The sequence below is a fragment of the Fukomys damarensis genome, unplaced genomic scaffold (assembly GCF_012274545.1).
Source record: "Fukomys damarensis isolate Sample0158 unplaced genomic scaffold, DMR_v1.0_HiC HiC_scaffold_27, whole genome shotgun sequence".
NCBI classification, from domain to species: Eukaryota; Metazoa; Chordata; class Mammalia; order Rodentia; family Bathyergidae; genus Fukomys; species Fukomys damarensis.
The window spans coordinates 38,746,809-38,771,679 of record NW_022900939.1 but is presented as its reverse complement, the minus strand read 5'-3'; the positions used below and the strand labels follow the sequence as shown (position 1 = coordinate 38,771,679).

Here is a 24,871-nt window from a genome sequence, read left to right as displayed (position 1 = left end):
TATAATTTTTTTAAAAAGGCTATTAAATATAAATAAACTCACAGTAGGGCAATTTTACTCTAGCCACTAAATTCTTGGGCAAGTTTTAAAAGAAAGGAAAATACTATTTACTACCTATGTTTCAGGTACTAAGTAAGCAATTCTGCATTAACTGGCTTAGGAAAGTTACATATAATGAGTACCCAATATGTACCAGATAGTATGTTCGATACCTCTGAATAAAAAAATGAGAAAATACAATCTCTGCTTTTATCCAACTCTGAATACAGCAGAGGAAACAGATTCATACAACAACTGTAACACAAAATAAGAGCCATAATAAAGATGCCTACAGTCTTTCAACAAATGTTTATTAAATGCTTTCCATATGCGAAGCCCTAGCTATGCTCCCTGCTCTAATGAGCTTACAGTATAGTGCAAAAACAGGTAATACATAAATCAACATAAATAACTGGAAACTGCAGTAAGTATTTTACAGATGCTATGTGAGAGATGAACAGAAAAGGTTAGGAGAGCTACTCTGGACTGAAAACTCAATCTCTGGAAGAAATATAAAAATTAACACCTAAAATAATAGTATCCATAGAAATAGGCAAAAGAGAGTTTTAAACACAGAGAACCACAAATGCCCTTTAAAAAGAACTTGTTAAAGGTGAATTTTAGCTGGAGTTTGCCCAGAGGGAAAATGATGTGTGATGAAACTGAAGGATCGATCATGCCCACTCAGATCACCCCGCGATCACCAAGAAACGAAGAGTTCCTAGTCTGCACACCCCATAAGGCCAGGCATCCGAAGGGGAGCTTACTAAAAGCAGACATTCTAAACTCCACCCGGCAGACACTGACATATTAGACTTTGGGGAGTTCTGGAATTTGTGTTTTCAAACAGCTGTACAGAGTCTGTCAGTAACCCACCTTTTGAATTTTACTACTCAGGCTTCCCATTAAGTGAAGAAAAAAAAGAAATGAAGAGTATCCCATTCAATTTTAAAATACAACCTCAGAAATTAAAAGCAGTTTGTGTATTTCTACGTAGCGTGGTAATCATGAACAAAGCCAAACAACATATTTACACATCCAGAATGCCAGACTCACCAAAATACCACTACAAGCAGGATAGTAAAGCCCAAATCCCAAGGTTGATTGGACGCAGATAGTTGCTAAGGTGTTCTCGGCTTAAGAAGCAGTTAACCTATACAAACTTTAACTAAAAACCTGCACTATGCAAAGTAGAAATAACAAGTTATTCCTAGACATTATTAAATACTTTTCTAAATGAATGGCTACCACATGTTCTTATTTCACAGAAGTCACATTTTCATCGTTTCATCATTTTACTTACAAGTAAAGCACTGGAATCTCCATTTAGCTGACTATCATCTCGTGACTTCACATAACGACGATGATTTTGATAGAAATTAGATAGGCCATAATACATAAACACATTGCCCTAGAAAAAGAAGAAAGAGAAAATATTTTCATGTAAAAACATTATATATTACCTCATCTCACATGTATACAAAAGCTGAGTAATGTGGGCTTTATTATTATGAGAGGTGATAACAGATAAGTGAACTCTACAAGTACTTAATGTAACATAACAGTACAATTACATATAAGATTAAACAAGGTGAGTACTATTTACATTAAAAATAAACTTATTAGCCTACTCAGAGCTGCTTTCCATCTAAAATTTTCTCAGATGCAGATTGGTGTTTACCCAATTAGCACCGACTTTTTAGACAGATAATGGCCACACTGTCATTTATTGTCCAAGTAAATACTAAGGATATAAAATATGTCAACGGGATATGATAAACTATTAACTATTAATAAGCTGGTAATAAGTATCTTAATAATCAATCATTTTATGTAGAGAAGCCAACTTCAAAAAAACTTGGGAAGAAGGGTAACTTACATATGGTTATTCAAATGTTAAGATGCAACCTTGAATGACTAGAAGCAAAACACTCAATGACCCTCAAGTTATGACCAGCTTGATATATGAGCGACTTGGATTAATTAGGTTAATGGAAGATTCATCTGCCTCTTATTTATAGAGTGCACCCAAGTAAACATCCAGATCTCAGCTGTACTGACACAACCGGAGCCCTCAGAACCCACTGAGTTTCTAAATCAAAGGTCTACTGTATAAACTATTTTCTCCTTTTTCGTTGCTACCTCTACTCTTAATATTTTCACCTCAATTAAAAAGGAATTCGGTTACATTATAAATGCTTTATTTGATTTCTTACTTTCACATATACTATCATTAAAACTTAATTTTCAGCGAGGTGTGGTGGCACATACCTGTAACCCCAGCACTCTGGGATGCTGAAGCAGGATGATCTCAAGTTGGAGCCCACCCTAAGCAACTTAATGAAATCTTGTGTCAAAATTTTAAAAATGCACTAGGGATAGATAGATAGATAGATATGTCTGTCTGTCTGTCTGTCTGTCTGTCTATCTATCTATCTATCTATCTATCTATCTATCCATGGCTTAGTGAAAAGGCCCTGGGTTCAATCTCCCCTTTGGGGCACATACTTGGTTTTCAAATGTCAAACCATGTAAACCTTCTCATTGTATATAAAGGAACTGTTTACATGGAAGTGTCTTTTTATAGACATCATATCAAAATTATATCACAGAAATAGAGGGTAAGTATGCTTTTTTCTAAAAAAAAAAAAAAAAGTATTTCAATTAAGGATCAGGACAAAGATGGACATAATGGTACACATCTGTAATCCCAGCATTCAGAAGGTGAAGCCAGAGTATGGGTGAGAGTTTGAGGCCAGCCTGGTGCTACACAGTGAATTCAACACCAACATGAACTACACAGTGAGAAATCTCAACAAAACAAAATTAAAAAGTGAAAAATTAAAAAGGCTCAGTTCCAGAGTGCTTGCCTAGCACATATGGGGCCCTGGATCTCTAGTATATCACCCCCACTAAAATGAGTACAGTAAAAGTACTTTGTAAACTGAAAAGAATTTTAAAAAGGAGATTGTTTCAGTGAATACTGAGATAAAATAACATACTTTAGGATCACTGAAGTCACTGAAAGGTTTTAATGTAATTCAAAATTTGTGAAAAAACAACCTACAAAAGAGTGAATCTGATGTTGATCACATTTGCAGAGAAAAGTTCTAAAATAAAGTGTTTTTGAATGGGAGAGGAGACTGATGGTCGGATCTTCAAAATCAAGCCTCATTTCTTCAAAAGCAAAACTGTTTTTCCCCATATTAGTTGACATGCTTTTTCCAAAGGCAGCATTACCCTGTCCTCTATCTTGATAAAAGAGCAAGTACAACCACTAGATGGCAACCACCTCTCAGCGGCTGTCAAATTATCACTACCTTTAAAATACCTGACATACAGAAATCTACAAGGTTAGCAGGTATTAAAGAAGTCTTGTTTCCTGAAGAATAAATTTTGAGCGCAAGTGAAGGATCGAGGACTGTACATACTGATCTTACTACACCTATTCTGAATCTTTATAATCCTTCAGCATCTGCTCAGTTACTAAGAATGGCAGATCACTGAATGAAAAAGACAGACACAGAGACACAGAGACACAGAGACACAGAGAGAGGCAGGGAGAGAGTGGGAGATCTCACTACTTATCAAAAAGTTTTGTGTTTGCTTTTTTTAACACTTCATATCTCACAAAAATAATTTAAATAATGGAAGAATTAGTACTTTTCTGTCTGAAGTAGAATGTTTTACAATTGAAAGTATGCAAAATAATTTGAGCAATAATTTAAAAATACAAATACATGAAAATAAATAAATAAATGAAATACAAATACATGGACCCATAAATGACACAAAATTGATTTGTACAGTTATAAAATTTTCCAGTGAAAGGATAAAACTTCACTAAGAAATATTGTCTACAAAGTATTAAGTAAACCATTTAAATAAATGTTTAATTAACGGACAGAAAATGCAACAGACAAGCATATAAAACAATCTTTTTCAAAAAGGTATAGATTCCAATAAATTAAATTGTCTTTTCTACCCCCAAAAAAGTATCTAGTAAAAAAAACAGAACATTAGTACTTTTTTGTAAAGCACAGCACTTCTAACACCTTACTTGGAAACACAGACCTCAAATGCCTTTTCCAGTGTGAAGTTAATGGTGCAAACACAAGGTGTCACATCTGGGGACAAGCACTTATTGCAGGGACTGGAAGGCTCTGTTCCGGTATAATCAATCTGTAAGAGAAAAATATAACTAAGTACTTCCTCTGAGAAAGTGGTTACCAAAGACAGTCTGAAATAACTTATTAAAAGGAAAAACAGCTCTAATGAAGCAAGCTACAGCCCAGACAACTGTTTTTAAGGTCATTTGTTTAATTTTGACAGTATTAAACACTGAAAAGTATCCTGTGATGTTCTACTCACTAATCTTTCCTATCAAAACCCCCTCTTTTCTACCAAAGAAACACATAAAATCATAAACAAAAAATTCAAACTATGATATATTCATATTTAAATAGCTATTAAGTCTAAACTACTATAATTCTGATTAAGAGATCAATAAATCAGCTTTTCTTCTTAAGTCTTACAGCCTTAAATACTTCCAGTCACCTCAGCTTTTTTTATGCCTTCAAATTTAAAAACAATTAGGTTTTCAAGAGCTATTTTTACAAATCTGGAGTTGAATCTGCCTTCTCTTTGCTCTGGTCTCCTGACAGTGAATTTCCCAGGTGACGGTCATCTCTGTTACTCATAAACCCCTGGACTCAAGAGTTTATACTAACAAGATGGTTCAGGATGGGGGCTGGGCTCTAAAACACCAATCACGTGGTTGGGGCTCCAGCCTGGCCCAGCCTCTGGGGAGGGGATGTTCAGTGAATCCCACTCAATCCTGGTAGGACAATGAAGTGAGGGAGCTCTGATGAGTGAGCCCATAACGTGCTGGGAGCGAGGTGCGACCTCAGAACACAGGAGAGGGCACGGAAGCGCCCAGACCTCACCGTAGGTGTTTCTTCTGGGACTCCTCTCTCACCCTGACATGTGAAGGGAGGGCAGTCCTACAGGAGGACCGGACAGAGCGACTAGAGAGTCCACTGGAACCAGCTGGCAATAAGTGTGGAAGTCCTAGACTGGGTCTGTGGCTGATGTAGGGGCAGGCTCGGGATCACACCTTTAAACTGGGGGTGTCTGATGCTAACTTGGGGTGCTCAGAGTCAGAACGCAATTGCAATACATCATAGAGAGGGAAAACTGCTAGTAGACTGACCAGCACTTTTACTGAAAAGAAGGATTTGAACAGATCCACAAAAGAAAGATGAAAAGAGAAAGAAAGGCCATTAAAGAGATTAAAGAGGAAGTAAGGCATAAAACCCAAGGCACATTTAAGGGCAATGAGAGTAAATATTCTGGATTTATAGCAAGTTTTATATTGGAAGAAAATGAGACAAGGATAAGAAAGTAAACTGGAGCCATAATGATAAACCATGTGTTACTGACTACTACTATCAAATGTGTACTAAGTGTACACAGGCAGTACTACCATTTAATATACATCATCTCACTTAAAAAGTGTAATGGCCTTGAAAAGTTTGTTTTTATTTTCCTCTAAACTAGGACAGGATATAGCTCAATAGAAAGGTATGTGCCTGGGTTCAAATCCGAGTGCACCCTTCCTTGTCCTCTCTAAAATTCAAACTCAGGACCTTCAGATCACAAGAATGAAGAGAAACCTCTGATGAATAACTGAAATTTTTGCTGTTCTTATTAAGCTGTTGGCATCCAAATGCATTTGCAGGTATTGTGGAATTCTCCTCTGAAAATTTTGGAAGGACACAGAGCTCTAATTCTCACTTCAGAAGCTGAAGACAGAAATGGGTCCTTCCTCTTCTTGACCCCATCACAGTCAGCACAAAGGCACAGGATCTAGACTTAGTAATCAAACACTCCCCTAGACATTGAAGATTCAGCCTAGCACCTGTCCACCTAACACAGAGAACAGTCATTAAAATTGAATGGGTGTCTTGATAAAAAGAGGACAAGTTCCACGGAAACACAACTTCCTCTAGTAGTCAACAAGTTTCTCCAAGAGATCTTACCTATGGGGAGACAGTGCAGTACAAAACAATGCGTCTCTAAAGAGGGCTTACCACATAAATAGTCCCAAAAGCTACATGAATTTAGAATTTCAAATTAAAGTTTTGATTTAGAGATAAAGATCTCAAAATCAATCTTGGGGTTCAGATATCTAATCATTCTTCAGCACCTGTTTATAAAACTGGCCATCAAAACAAGAAAAATTTAAGGCTGGGTAGGGGAAATAGATTACAGAGTAAAAACTAAAGGTCTTGTAACTTTAAGCCATGGTAAGCTTCAACAATGGGGCTTTCTAGCCCAGTAATGGACAAATGGATACCACTGGAGAGAACCACTCCAGCCCACTCCTCGTAATGGAACACTGAAAGCAAGTAGATTCCCGGTAGTGACAGGATGGAAAAGGTCCAGAGGTAGCAGCCTTCTCATAGATACTGACAGCCATGTGATGAAAAGAACTGTGACCACAACAAAGCTCATTCAAGAGACACCAGGTGCAGCAGACATCCAGCCAACATTAACCGTGCTCCAGGAACATCACAAAACTAGATTTATGATTTTGAATTTTATGATACCATAGAAGCAAATTTCTCTGCTTAGTCACTGAGAAATCTCTGGCATAAAGACAAGACTGGCTCTTAAAGAGTAAAGCAGTAACTGTCCATGCTCTTCCCTTCTAAGCGCAGCATATATACCAAACAGGACTACAAGGACCTGGCTCCAAAAATAAAATGTCCCATCAAAGAAACAGAAGCATCGTAACCTCTACACGCTCTCAACTTAAATCTTGTACCATTTTAACAAAAAGACAAGGCACAAGCAACTGACAAACAAAAAGATGACAATTTTGATTACTTAAATGAGTCACAATAACATAAATAAAGGAAATAACATAAATCACATTATTTCCTACCAAAGATTCAAAAACTAGTAGGGCAACCTGCTCAAGAGCTCTCCTGTCTCTCAGAAGCTATTCCTAATCCCCAATAATTCTTTCCTACTCTTAACTTCCTTTGTCCTTTGGAATTTATTCTTCGATTTTAGGGGACACAAACTGGGCACATCTGACATTCAGCAGGTGGCAAATTATCTCTCTCCTGTATCATCTTGGAGGTTCCACTGAGAACTTTGGAAGGAGGTAAGTTTGCTTTGGTTTCCTGGCACCCGTAAATATTTTAACTGGATTCTGGATTGAGATTCATTTAGGTAATCAAAATTGTCATCTTTTTGTCTGTCAGTTGCTTGTGCCTTGTCTTTTTGTTAAAATGGTACAAGATTTAAGTTGAGAGCATATAGAGGTTATGATGCTTCTCTTTCTTTGATGGGACATTTTATTTTTGTAGCCAGGTCCTTGTAGTCCTATTTGGCATATACGCCGTACTTAGAACCTACTAGTTGCTGAATTTACTTGTAATCCTTGCTTGACTTGTTTGAAAATTACGAGATGGTGCGTTACAGTAGAACTGGAGAAAGGTAAATTAGAACTCCCCTTCTGGACTTTGAAACTTTAACCAAAATATGAGTTTATAACATGCTATAGATGCTACTGTAAAATGTAGGAGGACAAGATTCACTGGAACAGTCTGGCCTGATCCCTCTTCTATGCTTATGGAGGGGAATATCAAGCCTGTTCTGCCTCAGTTTCCTTTCCAGTCTGACCCTCCACTGGTGAGGAAGAAATCAACTCTTGAGATTCCTTGCTTTCACCTTCCTAAGCTGAGGGTGACAACTCATGGGAAGAGTGTCTCATACTCGTCTTTTCCTGTCACTGTTTTTTGAGGCATTTCTGCTCAAAATGGGGGGAGGAGATAAAGACAGAGATAGAGATAGAGATACAGACCCTGAAGGATTTTAGTCAGCCTTTTTCTCCTTTCCAATAACTGAAACTCTCAAGTTGAAGCTACAGAAAATGAGCGTTTGTCTATAAAAATACCACAGACAGGAAATCATCTTAGATAAGGAACACACGGCCCCATTTCTGGAGAAGAGAAGACTTTGGAGTTTGGCTCATTCAGGAAGACTCAACAAGGGTGAAGTTCCTGCCCATGCCTAAGTAGCTTCCTGTCCAGTGGGTGCAGGAATCTGAACCTACAACCTGCGACCTTGTGGAAAGAACCAACCTCTGGGTGAGACCAGAGGGAGCTATTTCCATAAACATAACACTTCAGAGATCCAAAACACATTCAGTGTAAGGGGGGATTTCTGAACTGCTCTTATTCAAAACTAAAGGGCACAAGCTCAAGCCACCTAATACCATGGCTCCCCTTTTTTGGATAGCTGGAATCATTTGAATGTGTTTCAGAGATAATGATGCATGGTGATTGTCACGCTAAAATGCTACGTGACCCTTGATCTCAAGTTTTGTTGTAAAATTTCATAATTGTTATTTGTTAACATTTTTCAGGGATCCAACTTCTAAGACAACCATGACTGGTAAAGAAAAAACAGTTCATCAGTCATACTATATATTTCAAGGTGTTCACTATCTAGATAAGATCATGAAATTAAACCTACTGCTCCCACTATCATACTGATGTGACTGATCTTCTCTTCTGGGTGTTCAAACACTGAGGTTTGGAGACCAAAACTAGAAAGATAACTGGGCTAATATTTTGGCCTTGACCCTCCAAGGTCAACAAGGACCCAGGACATGAGAAGACCTGGTCCACAAGATCTTACAACTTTGGTGAATCACCCAACTTCCTGAGCAGGGAGACTGTAGTACCCCAGAGAACAGGAGTCAACTAATGTAGTGTGCCACAAAGGAGGGTCATCAAAGAGGGAGAAAAAAATCTCCCATGCTTTCACAGGAAGCTACATGGTCAAGCAAGACCATGACCCATCCTGCCAGCTGACACTGACAGGAGCTGAGAGGTTCCAAAAATAATGCCTGAAGAGCCTTAACTGTCCTTGATAGACAGCAAGAGGTTAACTTTGATTAACACAGGTCTCACTTTACTTTGGTCTTACCCAGAAGAAAAGTATAACAAAAAGATGTGGGAGGGCAAGGGAGGGAAGGGGTATGAGGAAAAAATAAGAACTAAAACAAATCATTTAAAGGCACAAGATCCCAATGATACGTGTAACTATTGTTTGCTTTTTTTTAAAAGGTACCAATAAACTTAATGGGAAAAAAAGCTCAGCAAGGGATTTTAAATTCCTTCACTCAAACTGACCTTCAAAACCATCTTCTTGTTGCTAACACTGGAGAGACTTGTGACAAAGAAATATCAGACTTATAGATAGCCTCAATCAGCAAGTAGAAAGGTCTAAGAGCCAGTGGCTACAATTACTATTCCAATCCCTTAAGAGAGTGTCTGAGTGTCTCTTCTCCTATATGTCTTTCCATTCTAGTGCTCATGGTTTGTTTGGTCATGTGTTTTAATTTCTTGGAAAAACGTGTTTATTCTCACCTACAGGTTGCCAAACACCAAGTGATCACGATGGAACCAAAAACTAATGTGCCAGACTCCTTTTACTAGGATCCGCTAGACTGACCTTGTAAAAAAGAGTTCATAACTGCTAAACTACAACATGACTTCTATCCAAGGACCATGAGATTACCTCTCTGGAGACAGCGGTCTCCCCCTATACTGACCTTTCTCAGTTCAAAGAAGCTAGAATGAAACTTCACCCATTCTCCCCTAACAGCAGTTAGCGATAGCTCCTCAGAAGAGGTAGTATTATAGGCAGCTAAGTTAGATTAAAAATTGATATACAGTCAGAAAGGGACTGGGCTTTCAAGGAAATTAGTGTAGAAGATGAGAACATTAAAATTGGCTGGAGATGCATCTGAAGAAGGCAAGACGCCGACATTAAACTCTGAATAGCCAGATTTACACATTCCCCTAAGGGATGAAAGGAAATTTGAGATTATACTGTAATTGGTACCATCCTTCTGAGATTTCCAGAGAAATAGACCATTATCTCACTAGGAGTGAGCCATTCATTCTTTCCCACCCACTAAGACTAAGACTATTAAGGCTAACACTAAAGACAAGACTAAGGCAAAGTTAATGATGTCATCCACATGCCCTTGCTACATGCCCGATTCCCTCTTGGATCAATACTAGCTAAGCAGCTATACTTGTAACCTTATTGGTTGATTATAGTTTGACGCACACTGTACCCACTTCCTAACTTCGCTCTATAAAACATTCTCTGAGAGATGACCTCAGTGGCAACCCATTTCAGACCCCTCCTGTCTCTCAGGAGCCATTCCTATTCCCCAATAAAGTTTTCCTACTCTTAAAAAGAAGTCAATCAATATTTCACTGCAATTACCACTACTGGAGACTAATTTGTGTAATATAGACAGGCCCTCATAGAATAGAAGGCAAATATGGATTTTTTTTTTGTTAGAATCTTTTTTTATTCAGAAAAAAACCCACAAAGCAAAAAACAAAACAAAACAACAACAAAGTTTTCCAACCACATACAGGAGGGGTATGGGTAGGGGGCGGTATCTGTCCATCCAGCCCCAGCCCCCAGCCCATGTGGTTTTGGCAGCAGTAAAAGATATGGGGCATTGGCCCCCAAAATAAAAATGGTGCATGTTTGTGTACACATGGGGGTGCAAAAGCGAGTGGGAATGGTGGGAAGTGGGGGCAGACGAGGTCAGTACTGGGCACGCCGCAGGTGTGAGGCCATTTCATAACATTTGTGGATCATACCTCCGTGGACACCCTCTCTGCCCATCAGCAGGACTAGCGTCTTGACTTTGAAGACAGGGGCTCCACCAGGGCTCTTGGTATGAAGATCCATGGTAAATTCCCCATTCTGCAGCAGTGAGTCCCAGATCAAAGAACATTTCTGGCCCCCATTCACAAAAAAACTTGACCGGTCTTTGCCAACCAGGACACCAACTTCAGCTGGCATGATATTGGCGAAGGTTTTCCCAGGGACGGTGGCCCACAGGGAGGGCGAGTCCTTGTAGCCCACGATGGCCGCGTCCTGACTGGTCCCGTCCGCCATGTGGTTGTCGATGTAGGCGTTCCACCCGGCCACGGCGTTGCTGCTGGGGCTGCTGTCGGCACCGCTCCTTGGGGCTGCGGGCTGGACTCGGGCTGGACTCGGGCAGGCGGGTGGAGATAGGCAGAGAGCTCGGGGCATGTGCTGCGGTCCGGACCTTGGCTATGCTTGCTGTTCCGGCAAATGTGGGTTTTAAGAGTAAGAGAAGTAAAAGGACCACAATAAGGCAGCAGGGTATCCTGGAATAATGAACCCATTTTTAGAAGCATTTATGCTTCCTTTTTACGAATAGACAACATCAATGTAGAAAAATATGCCCTTTCCCAAATACAGACAAGCAGGACTGTACCAAAGTAACCGAGTTGCTTTATAAAGCAATGATAACTACAGTGTAACATAAAAGGAAAGAACCAGAAGGCAAACTAGCAACCACGGAGAAATTAAAGACAATGCAGAGAAAAGAATGAAGCAGTCTGGAACACTAACCGCAGCTCCTAAGGAGGAGGTCATGTCTCTGCAAATACGACTAGGGATGGGGATCACGCCCCCATAAGAAGCCTGGACACTAAGACACTCAGATACTATGCCAAATAGGTTGAAGAGGGGTATAAAGCACAACACATAACCAAACCCACATACACATCACAAGGAGACAGAATCTAACTAAAAATATCTCCTTAGTAGTAAGACAATTTCTCTACCCTAAATGATCTTCAACCCACAAAAACAACAGAAATTTGAGAAAGAAGACAAGATGACTCCCAAATCTCTAACTCTCCCAAAGCTGAGTTCACAGGTACTAAAGTAGAAGAAGCGATAGGCAAAGAACTCAAAAACCAAATGATCAAAATATTTGAAGAGATTAAAGTAAATGCATAAGATGTTTAACAATAAAGGACTTTAGTAATAAAATGTTTGATAAATGTAAAGAAGAAACAACAACAAACTACGGTAAGCATGACAATACAAGACATAAATGACCACTTCAGTAAAGAATTAGAAAGTATGATAAGAAATCAAAGATAACAGATTTGACCACTGTGTGAACAGTATAAGAAATATATGACAAGGTAGATATAGAAGATCATAATTTCAATAATAGCCTAAAAATGACAAGATACCATTTAAGCCGATCTACCAGCAGTTAGATGACTCAAAACAAAACAAAAAACCACCACAGAATTATAGGAATAAAGGAAAAAGTGCTAAAGAAAAAATGTGAAAAGCTGTTAGAGAAAAAAGAAACTTACAAAGGCAAGCCCATCAGCAAATTGCAGATTTCTTGGCACAAACCTTAAAGTCCACGGGAGCAAAGACTTTCTAGACTTAAAAGAAAACAGCTGTCAATAAGGCCCTTATATCCTAAACAATTAGTCTTCAGAACTGACAGAGATTGTAAAGACTTTCCAAAATAAGTAAATCCTAAAGAAATACATAACCACTAAATCAGCACTGTACAAAATGCTTAAAGGAAAATGCTTAAGGGAGGCTGCCCGCACCAAAAAGCTCAAACAGCAGTTAAAAAAGGAAAAATAGGGCCGGGGACTGCTTCGCAAGCCCTGAGTTTGATCCCCAGTACCAAAAATAAAATAAAATAAAATAATCAGAACTGTAAAAATAATGCCATGACAAGATTCAATGAATACCTTACAATAATAACTTTCAATGTCAGTGGTCTCAAGTCCCCAATCAAAAAATAAAATGCAGTATATGTGCTGCCTACAGGTGACGCACTTCATCCAAAAAGATGTGTACACAGACTGAAAGTGAGAGCACAGAAAATGATTCTCTATTCAAGTGGTGCACCAAACTAAGCAGGAGTGCCTATTTTATTTTCAGACACAGCAGGTTTCAAGCCAAAACTGATCAGAAAAGCCTAAGATAGCCATTACATACTGGTAAAGGAAACAATGGAAAATAAAATATTATTTTCCTTGCACCAAGTGTCAGCTCACCCAACTTCATAAAACAAAACTACGGGACTTAAAAGGACAGAAAGACATCAATATAGTTATAGTGGGGTGGGTACTTTGACACCACACTCTCACAATTAGCCAGATGCCCCCCAAGATAAAAAAGTAAACATCATACCATTGCACAAAGGGACTTAATTGATATCTACAGAGTATTTCATCCAACAAAGGAATATACCTGTACATTTTCCTCAACATGCAACATTTTCCAAAACATACTACTGTATATTTTAGGTCATGAAGCATGCTAAAATCAACACAAAAGAACTAAAATAATCCTCTGCAGGCCATCAGAACAGAGAGGAATGAAGCAAAAATGAACAGTAAAAGAAGCCACAAAACTAAAAAAATACACGGAGAATAAATAGTACATTATTGAATAATCAATGGATCACAAAAGAAATTGGAGAGGAAATTTAAAAATTTCTAGAATCAAATGAAAATGGAAGCACAACATACCAAAACCTATAGGACACAATGAAAGCATTTCTAAGAGGTAAATTTATAACTGTAAATACATTCACAAAAAAGCATAAGGCTCCCAAATAAATAAAAGCTCAAGATCCTAGAAAGGCAAGAACAATCCAAATCTGAAACAGAAGAGAAAGAAATTATGAAGATCAGAGCAGAAAGTAATGAAACCGAGACAAAACACAAAAACAAACCAGGGCTGGGGATTTAGCTCAGTGGTTCCACTACCTGCCTTGCAAGCACAAGGTTCCAAGTTCGATCCCCAGTACTAAAACAAACAAACAAAAAACAGTAACAAAACAATGAATCAAAAAGTTCATTCTTTGGAAGGATGGGAAAGGGATCTGGAGGTAAGCGGAGCCAGAAGAAGGGGAGTGAAAGGGGAAGTAAAAAGGATCAAGGTGCAACATGGATATGCACCAATTCCACCACAATAAATGTATTCACTATGTATTGCAAACATACATACTAATGAAAAATATAGAAAACATAAGCCATGTTTAAATTATTTAGAATGCTGTAAAAGGGAGCAGTAAAATTTTTTAAATTCATGATCACTGTAAGATCATTTTGTTCTTGAAGGTACATCCAAAAAGAATCATCAGAAATTCAGTTCTAAACATATACCTACATCAAAGTTTAGTTTTTGTTTCCTCAAAAAATTCCATAGTTCATAAGAAATCATCATGTTGTGATAAATTAGAGAATATGAGGCAAAGCTCTACTAATCTGATCCGTGAGTCACAACCTCATACTTACAAATGGTCAGTGAATTAGGAAATACATAAGTTGTCTTTGAAGGATAGCAAATGCAAAGGCAGCTATTACATTCCAAATGCCTACTCCATACCAGAACTATTCCCAGTCTTCTAAAAATGAGAAAAATGATATTAAGAGGTTAAACGTGACTGCCTAAGACCAAACAGTTGGTGAATGTCTACATTAATTTCCAGGGCTCCTGTAACAAACTGCCACTAACTAGATGTTTTAGAACACGAGAAATTTATTCTTTCATAGTTCTGGAGGCTACAACCCATTACTCCAGGTGTGTCAGCAGGGCCATACTCCTTGTGAGACTTCCCTCCTTGCTGTTTCTAGGCGCAGGCCACTGCCAGCATCTCTGATGTTCTTTGGTCTGCAGTGGCATCACCCCATCTTTGTCCCTGATGTTACCTGGTGTTCTCTCTGACTTCACACCATCTTCTCTGTGTCTGTTTCTTCCCATAAGCACACCACTCATAATGACCTCGTTTTAACATGACTACCCCTGCAAGGATTCTATTTCCAAATGTTACATCACGGTTACCCAGTTAAGATTTCAACACAGTATTTGGGGGGAACATAATCCAACCCGTTCAGAATCAGATCTATCTCCAAAATTGTTTTCTTACATTTAGACTAAAACTATTGCTTCCCATAATCTCAACTAGCATGCATCCTATGATAATTTAAACATGGAAGTCGATTTAAAAGACATTACATTTAAAAATAAAATTGGTACCAATTATTAATATACTAATATTTTAAAAAGTACAATGAATTCTTCATTTTAAAAATCTAAAATACAGATTTAAAAAGAACTTTGTTATGATAAGTAGCCATCATCTCAAGACTATCTTTAATTCTTAGAGTTGAAATAAAATTTTATAAAAGAGTAATCCCCTCTTCCCACATTATCTGTGGGGGAAAGATTCTAAAATTTCCAGTGCCTACATCTATGATTGCAAGAGTTTTACCTATTAAGAGTTTTACCTAGGTTAATTGCTTGTTTTAACATTCAGATTTTTTATCTATTTTGATTTTAGTTTAGTATGTGGTGAGAGGCCTGGGTCCGGCTTCAATCTTCTACATACAGGTAGGCAGTTTTTCCAGCACCATTTGCTAAAGAGCCTATCTTTTCTCCAACATATGTTTTGACTCTTTTGTTGAAGATCAAGTAGCTGAATGCATCTGGGGAAAATGTTTCTGCATTTTCTGTTCTGTTCCATTGATCCATGTCTGTTTTTGTGCTGATACCATGCCATTTTTATCACTATAGCTTTGTGGTAAAACTTCAAGTCAGGTATTATTGTGATGCCTCCTGCTTTGCTCTTGTTACCCAGGATGGCTTCTGCTATTCTGGGTTTCTTGCGTTTCCACAGGAATTTTAGAACTGTTTTGCCTACTTCTGTGAGAAATGCTATTGATATTTTGACTGGCAATGTCTTAAAAGGGAAATCAAGAGATTTCTCAAATAATTAAAAATGTAAATTCCACTTGACCCAGCTATTCCCCTTCTAGGTAACTTTCCAAAAGAGAAAAAGACAACACATTATAGTGATACATACATACCAGTGTTTACAACAGCATGACTCATAATAGCTAAATCCTGGAAGCAGCCTATGTGTCCATGAACAGACAAATGGAGAAAGCAAATGTGGCATCTATATATAATGAAATACTGCTTGGCTATAAAGAAGGATAATTTGAGACATTTATAGGAAAATGGATACACCTGGAAAATAATAAGTGAAATAAATCAGACATACAGATTAAATACCAGATGGTTTCTTTCATTTTAGTAATGCAAACTACAAATAAAGAATGAAATAAAAGACTAATTAAAGGAAACAGGGAGACAGATCTTCTTCAAATGAGAAGGGGTCCAAGATGCAGTAGGGTGTGGTAAAAAGATTTGAGATGTGTCATATACATGTACCAAATACCCACAGTGAATGTAAAATTACATGTCATAAACATAAACTAAAAATATATATTAATAACAATATATAATGAAATGGGGAATAATAACAACAACAATAATAATAATAAAAATGAAAATGGGGAAAGGGGATCTCGAAAGGGGAGATGGGTGAAGAAGGGAAGAGAAATAAAAAAGAATTGAGATTGTTATATACATGTATCTACTCCCTAAGATAATGTAAACTTTATGTACTGCAAACATGTACCAATAAAATAAATTTTTTAAAAAGATACAGGGAAAAAATGTTATCTACAGTATTTTAGAAAGAATGGAAATTTAAAATTCTGATGAAAAATAACTGACATAATGTACATAAAATTCTTAGTAGAGTGAACTCTCAAAAAGTCACTACTGCTTGGGCAAGGTGGTGCACGCCTGTAATCCCAGCACTTGGGAGGCTGAGGCAGGAGGATCGCTGTGAATTCGAAACCAGCCTGGGCTACACAGTGAGTTCCAGGGTAGTCTAAACTGCATAGTGAAACCCTGTCTTAAAAAAAAGTCACTATTAATAGCTTTATAATTGAGTAGACTTAACAAAGGATGTTTTTGTTAAAGAGGAGAAACTGAGACACTTTTCTATGCTGAAGTGATAAAATAAGAGATTTAAGAAGAGGAAGATGATAATATTCAACATTTTCATAACATATTTTTAAAAATTTATGAGTAAAGCCATGTACCTAATTTGTTCTTCACATAAAAAAACACAAAATGTGGGCTGGGGACTTAGCTCAGTGGTTCCGCTGCCTGCCTCACAAGCGCAAGGTCCCAAGTTTGATCCCCGGTTCCAAAAAAAAAAAAAGAAAAAAAAACACATAACGCTTTTCCTATGCAATAAGTTTTACTCAAAATTGTATCAATATAAAAATGGAATCATTATTAACTCTATCTAAACCATCTAGATCCAGCTGACACACCATTTTATCACACACAAATCTTCCTATCCGTGTTCCACCTTCCTGTGAGGTATAAGGTAAACCTCCCACCACAATGTCCATGCTACCTCTCTTCCACAATCTAAAACTTTCTTAATAGCAGGAAACCTTGTTATCACAATAAAAACTGCAACGTACAATCTCTAGCTAGTCTGGCCCTGTTTGCTAAGTGGTGGGAGTATGTGGCATGCTCCAAGGACCTTCTTTACAAGTCCCTTGTTCTTCCTCCATTCTTCTACATAGTGCCCAGAAATGGCAATCAGAACTCTTAAGCCTCCATCTGAACCTTTCACATGAGAACAGGGCAGTAAAGTAGATACAGTGAGGAGTCAGTACATAGACTCCCTGTTGCTCCATATTATGTTCCAGACATTACACATGAGAATCCAAAGCTTGATTACTCATTGCTGAACTCAATCCTACCCAATATATATTGCTTCCATCACACCACTTTCTTGGTTTAGTACACATGTTATCAAATATCCAAGACTATCCACAATCTGGCACCAGCTAACTTGCCCTTACTCTCTATTTTCTCTATACACTTTTTAATTTCCTGCCACTAAATTACGCTCACATGAATCTTTATTGTAATGTACTGAAACTTCTCCTTTAGACATATTTGCCCTTCAAATCCCAGCACACACACACACATACACACACACATATACACACACTGTGTGTGTGTGTATATATATATATATATATAATATGATTTTATATTGCCCAATTTCTAACTTTCCCTGGTTATTACAGACACATGTGATCTTGTCTTTTTTTTTAACTACTGTACTAAGGTTAGTCTGTGTGTGCCACTCAACACAGTAAAGCTGTTTTCCTGTCATATGTTAGTCTCATCTTTCCAAAAAGATTCCAAGCACCATAAAAAAGACCTCTAACTAAAAAAAGTAAATACTCTGACTTCAAACTTTTTCTATCACCCACTATGCCCAAAGAGGCACTCTGTATATTGAAAATACCCAAGACTGATTTAAATTCTTGATAAATTGAATTGAGTTTATGAGATTTTACCATCACTCACTACTATCCTTTGTCAGCTAAAATTCAAGGGTAGCCTGACCTAATGTCCAGATTGCAATAAAATGTGTTGGGAATAACAACACTTCAGGTTTCAAAAAAACAAATTTTATGCTAAAGTTTTACTTCTAATCTTAGAAGTTACTAAGTGGAATAAAGGACAGTTGTTTTTTTTTTTTAATTAATGGTATTTCAATGTCAAAAGTGCAAAAGACATAGTTCACAATATAATGAAGTCTGGAAACTTGCCTGTTAACTTTTTTTTCCCCCCTGTTAACTTTAAACCAAATAGACAGAAGCAAAACAGAATAGACAGAATACTAATAGCAAGTACTGTATGAAGAAGCAGGATGTGGAAAAAACAGCAGAGTAGTGAAGAACAGCTACTCAATTTCTCTGAGATTCAGAATCCAAACACTGGAAAATAACAACCTGGGGAAGGAAAAAAGAGAAGTAGATCTCTGGGAACCAGGAAGGATCTGACAAGAAAATTAAAAGCTACAGAGAAATGAAAGAGACAACACCACATAGAGAAGGGAAGAGATAGTCTGCTGGTTCCCAGCTCCTGTCTCCCAGTTCCCAGAAGAGGGAGAACCAACCTACTGAGACAAAGTGAATGCTAGGGACCCCAGAGGGCCTCAGGGACAAACACGGCAGTGGAACAGAAGAGCAGTTGCTCTGATCTGCTGGGATAGCATGGGATTCTGTAACCATGGATGCCCTTCAACAGGCAACAGCTGGTGAGTGACTCCAGTCCAAGCGCCCAACACATCCATGGAGAAAGTGTTTGGTCAGACACCATTCTGGGGAAGAATTAATGGTCTGAATCCAGGACTCAGAATAGCTACATGGCTTCACTTAAAGGTGCCCAGTGTTACATTCCCACAGTGACTGAGTGACAGACAGCATTAGAGAGCAGGTTGGAAAGAGACTGCCTGAGACGTCAGCCCCCCACCCCCACAGCCAGAGATCAGGGCTGCCTGAGTAGCTCTAGATTTGAAACCTGCAGTACTGGCTTCCTCACCCTACTCCTGTTTGTTGGTGCCTGAATCTGGAACAGACCTAGGCTTAAAGGCAGTACATAATTCATTCTTATGGTATATCAATACCCAATTTGTCTTGGATGATTTGCTTGATACATGCCAGGGTCACACAACTGTTGCTATTTATGGGTTTTCTCTTTAAACCAACACCCAGAACACCTTGGTGACATTAACAATACTACGGTACATTCACAGAAAACTTGGTGATGGGCCAATTACATTGCATCCTCCCAAGGTGGTCAGATCTTGGGGCAGAGGCAAAGGACTGTAGTTAGCTTTGCCCAAAGTACATTACTGAAAAGTGACTAACTAAAGAGATCTCTACTAGCAACAAAGTCTTTACACTATACATGTCCAGAATCCTTAGCGTAAAACAAAACAAATTAAAAAAAAAAGGACACAGACAAGCAGATTAGTGAAGAGTTATCATACTTCTCAGCTTTGTTTTGCTACTGCTGTTAACTGTCCCCCTGTGTAAAATTTGTATTTCTAAAAATACATCCTATTCCTAAGAAACAAACTCTAAATTTACTGTGGTGGGAAACAAGAAATTTGAAGGGCAAGCAATTTTTATACTTTTGGGGACTGGAAAGCTTCCATTCTGAATGTGAATTTATCTAAAAGGAAATCAATATAGGACATAAACAGGACATTCAACAAAACGCTGAGTAATAAAATAAATCATGTGAAGAATTAATTAGATTATGTCTAAAATGGCATTTTAAGTATCCCCCATGAACTGATTATTTCACTGAAGACCCCATGTGGAGTTTCTAATGAAGATGATGGGGAACCAAAAACATTTTTTTTTTAAAAAGCAACTGTGTTTAAGCAGCTTGACTTTTACTGGTGTCAAAGAAATGAAGAATGATGTTACATGAGCCAAGATGAATGTTAAACTTAGCTAAGGTATTTTATAGCTAGTAAATCTACAGACACAGTAGAACACAAGCAATTACTGGGGATCATTACATCTACCTGAAATAATTATTGAGGATTAAAACATGTAACATAGCCATTTTTGTAGCAAATACTAAATTTGCCAGTATGTATTTAAAACTCTAAATTAAAGGCAGGCATTTCTTTTTTGTAAAGATCCAGAAAACAAATACTTCAGGCTTTGCAGACCAAGGAGCAAGATTGAGGATTTTATGTAAGTACTTACATAACAAGACAGAACAAGAGAGAACTAATTTCTATTAAAATTAATGAAATTAGAAATACAAAAGTTTTGTATAATTTGGGGGTAGCAAAGATCTATATTCTTAAGAAGAATGGAGTTTTGAGGGGGCAGAAAAGTAACATGTAGAATAATAGATGACATTCTCTACCATGAAACTGACTACAAATGACTGTGTGCAAAACCACTCTCAGCTTTTGGGCCATGCAAAATACTCAAGTAAGTCACATTTATTTTGCCATCCCTTGCTGTAAGCACTAAAGTTACTTGAGAAACAAAAACACTAACACCATGAACACTTTAATTTCCAAAGGTTCACTTTTTAGTAGCTACAATCATTTTAAATATTAAAATCTTCAAACTTTGTAATTTTTAAAATGTCTAATCTTAGCTGGGCTCCCAGCACTCTAGGAAACTGAGACAAGAGGATCACAAGGTCAAATCTAGCCTAGAGAACTTGGCAATTCAACAAGACCCAGTCTCAAAAATTTTAAAAAGGTACTGAAGATGTAGCTCAATGGAAAAACCCTCAATTCCAATGCCACAAAATTAAATTAAATTAATTAAATTTATGAGTTTTAATGCCTTTTCTTTTAACAACCGTTTCTAACAGCAACTTCTCTTCCGTTAACTCTTACTAAAGATTACTAAATGCAGATAAGAAATTTAATCTTCTTAAAAATGAAACTAAGAAAATAATCTGGATTAAACAAGTGAGGGCAGTAAATTTGAAGAGGAAAGCTGGGAGTTTCTTTCACCAAAATCTCAAAAAAACATACCTTAGGAAATAGCGATGGGATGTACATAAATATTTAGTTTCTAAATTCTGAGTATTACTCTGAATAACATTCTCATCTGATTCTAATCATTAATTTAGTTACTTAATTTTGGAACATAGTCTCGCTATGTGGCCCAGAAAGGCCCTGAACTGAGTTCAATGGATCTTCCTGCTCAGCTTCTCCAAGCCGTTAAGACTGTAGTTGCACAACATCCTGCCAAGTTTCCTAAACACTAATCTGAAATATATTAACTTCACTCTGCAACCTTTGCAAAAGTTAAGAAAAACTTCACTATCTTAACCTTTTTCATATTAGCTCCACATCTCAGCCTCATGAAAGGCCCTGCCTAGAAAACTATTACCTCTGTAGTGAAAACATGTGCCTGACCCCTACATTACCAAATTAAAGGGAATACTAGCCCCTTGCTCCCAATAATAAGTAAAAATATTAAATCCTTGTACTGAATTAAAAGATTTAAATATTTAAAATATTTTCTCATGATAAAATTAACTAGTTTTCTACAAGCCTCATTTTACTTAACTTATAAAATCTAAAAGCAAGCCAAATACATAAGGCTAAAAGAGGAGGAATGTGTTACCGAATATAAATACACATTAATATACATTAAAATATAAAAGCACCCTTTTGTTTCATACCTTTCTGAAGCACTGGATAAGTGTAGTAATTTTAAAATGACATTTCTGGGAGAATGTGAAAGGTCCACTGGTTTTACTCTAAAACTCTGGATCTCTGATCTTAGCACTTTAAATTGTGCATTCTGATATGTCTCCTTCACCCTTGCAATTTGAACTAATACAGCAAGGTTTTAAATTTTCAAAAATTAAGAAATAAACTGAATATATGTGAGCAACTTAGTACAAAATCAATGCAGGCAAGAACTTCTCATCCATTTACTGTACTTTTAAACAACCCTCAACATAGTTTAATCTAAACTAGTGGTTAACAAAGGGTAGAGGGTCTACGGGTATAGCCTAATGGTACAGCACATGCTGGAGATCCTGGATTCAATCCCCAGCACCAGGAAAAAAATGTAGAGAGCAGACAGAAACAAGCATGGAAAGTTCCCTACGTTTTTCTGATAACTTCAAACCTAATTTGGAGCCACATTTTAGATATTTAATATTCAAACCTCATATATATGCGTACATACACACATATATACATATATCAGATCTTATCTGCACAACTGTATGCCAGTGTTGGTATAAAATTCTCAGTTATTCCTCATTTTCATTTTCTCTAGTTTCAATGGCAATATAACATGAACATGCAGCCTCTTTTATAAGGCATACATATCTACGTCGGAAGTCACAGAATTTTAACAGTCCAACAGCATCCTAGAGATCAGGCTATCTGAATCTACTGATTCATCAAAGTAGAGAAACTAGACTCAAAACCATGCCTGTGATCGCAAACCAGTAAGAGCTGGAACTTCAGCTCTACTACGCTGAATACCACTCTGATTTAACGTCAGTGTCCTGCTGAGCAGCCAAGCTGCAGCACACCTTCAGGCAACTTGAAATTAGGGTTATACGTGAGAACTCTTTAAGAAATGTCCATTTCCCAACTAACTGGTGGAAGAACCTTATTTCACTTTAGAACCCGAAAGTTTTAAGGAAGTTAAATATTTCCTTTCATATTATACTGGCTAAGTATTTTCAGAAGTTTGCTCATAAGAGTAAATGCTCATTCACACAACACTCCAAATTATTGCTATTTTCCTTAAGTATCTAAAAGTTTAAATAAAGTGACTCAAGTTTCTAATGTTAAATTATTTTCTTCTTCTTCCTATCACTACCGTAAGGACCCTAGTGTGCGATGAAAGCTTAAACTAGGAATCAACAGCCCTGGGTTTCTCAATTTTATAATATATCGCTAACTAGTTTACTGAAAATCTCAATCTATTTCTCATCTCCTGCTTAACTTAGTGTCACACCTCTTATCTATATTGCTTCTAATTCTTACATTTTGGAAGATATGCATTATTTTATTTGTTCTAGAAATGAAGAAACTGAGATTCAGAAAATGACCTTAATTTTCCAAGAATCTGAGCTAAAATGGCTGAGCCAGAACTTGATCCAGCTCTTCACGATATCAGCTACAGTCCATGCATGGTCTGATACATGTGATCCTAGTGTGGGTGAAGAATAAGTACAAGATAAGTGTTCAAAATGTTTGGAACTGGAAATGCTTCAGATTTGAGGGGTTTTTCAGGTTTTGGAATATTTTCATAGACTTCAGTTGAACATCCCTAATCTGAAAGTGTTGAAATCCAAAACACAAAAATCCAAACATTTTGAGTCCCAACATGACACAACCAAGAAGTTTTGGATTTTGACTACATTTACAGACTACTAGGGAGATTTTAAAAAATGAAATAAATTACAACACTTACTTAAAAAATATACATGACACTTTCCGTAGTTCTTATATTGAGAATTCTTAATGGAAGATTTAAAACCTACTTATGCTATGGATACTCTTACCATAGTTATTAATACATAAGCACTGTACAATTGAAAATGTCAGTCTTGCTTTTAGAGATAACACTGTAAATTAAATTGGAAAAGTTATCCCTCCTTCTCTGGTTAAAAAATAAAATTATTCTGAAAGTCCCATTATATCATATAGATAAATACTGATTAAAAAGTATACATGTATATGCATGATAAAACAAAACAAGATCAGTAGGATCAGCTCTTTACCTTTCAGCTGACAAAAACACTCAGATAGGATAAAAGATGTTTAATACTAAATACCACGCAGTATTTACATTGTACTATCAATCCATTTTCACCACTGCAGCTGTATAAAAGTCCCATGATTTCTGCTCTGACAGAAATCGAAATGCTTCCACAATATAAGTTCTTCTGTCCTGTAATCTATGAGTGAAATGTTCGGTAAAAATCACACTAGGAAAATGTTTAATAAACAGGGCACAATTTATTCTGTGTGTGTGGTCACTGACTCTGTAAAGTTTAAAATCAAGAACAGAAAAACTACAGTGAATGTGAGACACGATCATTAACAAATGAAGCCTAAAAGCAAAACCAGAAATGAAGCTTCCAGCTAGCTTTAACTTATATCATGCCCTAAAAACATGTAATCAGCTCAAATTGAAAGGCACCAGGCACACTTCAGTCCTATATCCAGGGATGTGCCCTGGTAACATATGACTTCACAGCTTTACCTAAGATTCATCAATACTTCTGGGACTCTGGGTCTTTTCCCCAACCACAGCCAGTGTGTTCATCTGTGTCCTGAGACAATGCACGCACAGGCAATGACACCATCATCCTGTCGATTCCTTCGGAGTTTCATCTTGATCCATCTTTATTTTTTACCACTTTGCATTTTGATGAACAGTACCCTGAGCCCAGGGAATCATACAAACTACCACTGAATAAATTCTCCACCTGACTGACTTTCTGTGGTATTGATTCCGTTTGCAAGCAGGTAAAAGCAGAACACAAATGCAGAAGCCGCGCAGAAAGAAAGGAGCAGCAGAAAGAGCACCGGAAGCAGGGAGGTCGGTTGCCTTCCGTCCCCAGGAGGACGCTGCTCACCTCTATCTCGCGGATGTTGTTGGAGGTGACGAAGATGCCGATGCCGATGGGGATGAAGATGAGGCCGACGATGAAGAAC

General features: G+C 37.4%; 2 protein-coding genes across 2 annotated transcripts in view; both read right to left on the bottom strand.

Moving 5' to 3' along the window:
• The window catches only part of Tmem30a (transmembrane protein 30A), a 30,287-nt gene that overhangs the window by 5,148 nt on the left and 268 nt on the right, over window positions 1-24,871 (bottom strand). Inside the window, 3 exon segments of the mRNA XM_033756611.1 lie at window positions 1,343-1,450; window positions 4,114-4,221; window positions 24,793-24,871. The exon segment at window positions 24,793-24,871 is cut by the window's right edge and continues 58 nt beyond it. Of these exon segments, the coding sequence (XP_033612502.1) occupies window positions 1,343-1,450; window positions 4,114-4,221; window positions 24,793-24,871 (295 nt within the window).
• On the bottom strand, window positions 10,487-11,799 carry LOC104857765 (profilin-1-like). The gene has a single exon (XM_033756612.1). The coding sequence runs from the start codon at window positions 11,185-11,187 to the stop codon at window positions 10,693-10,695; it is 495 nt and encodes a 164-aa protein (XP_033612503.1). The 5' UTR covers window positions 11,188-11,799; the 3' UTR covers window positions 10,487-10,692.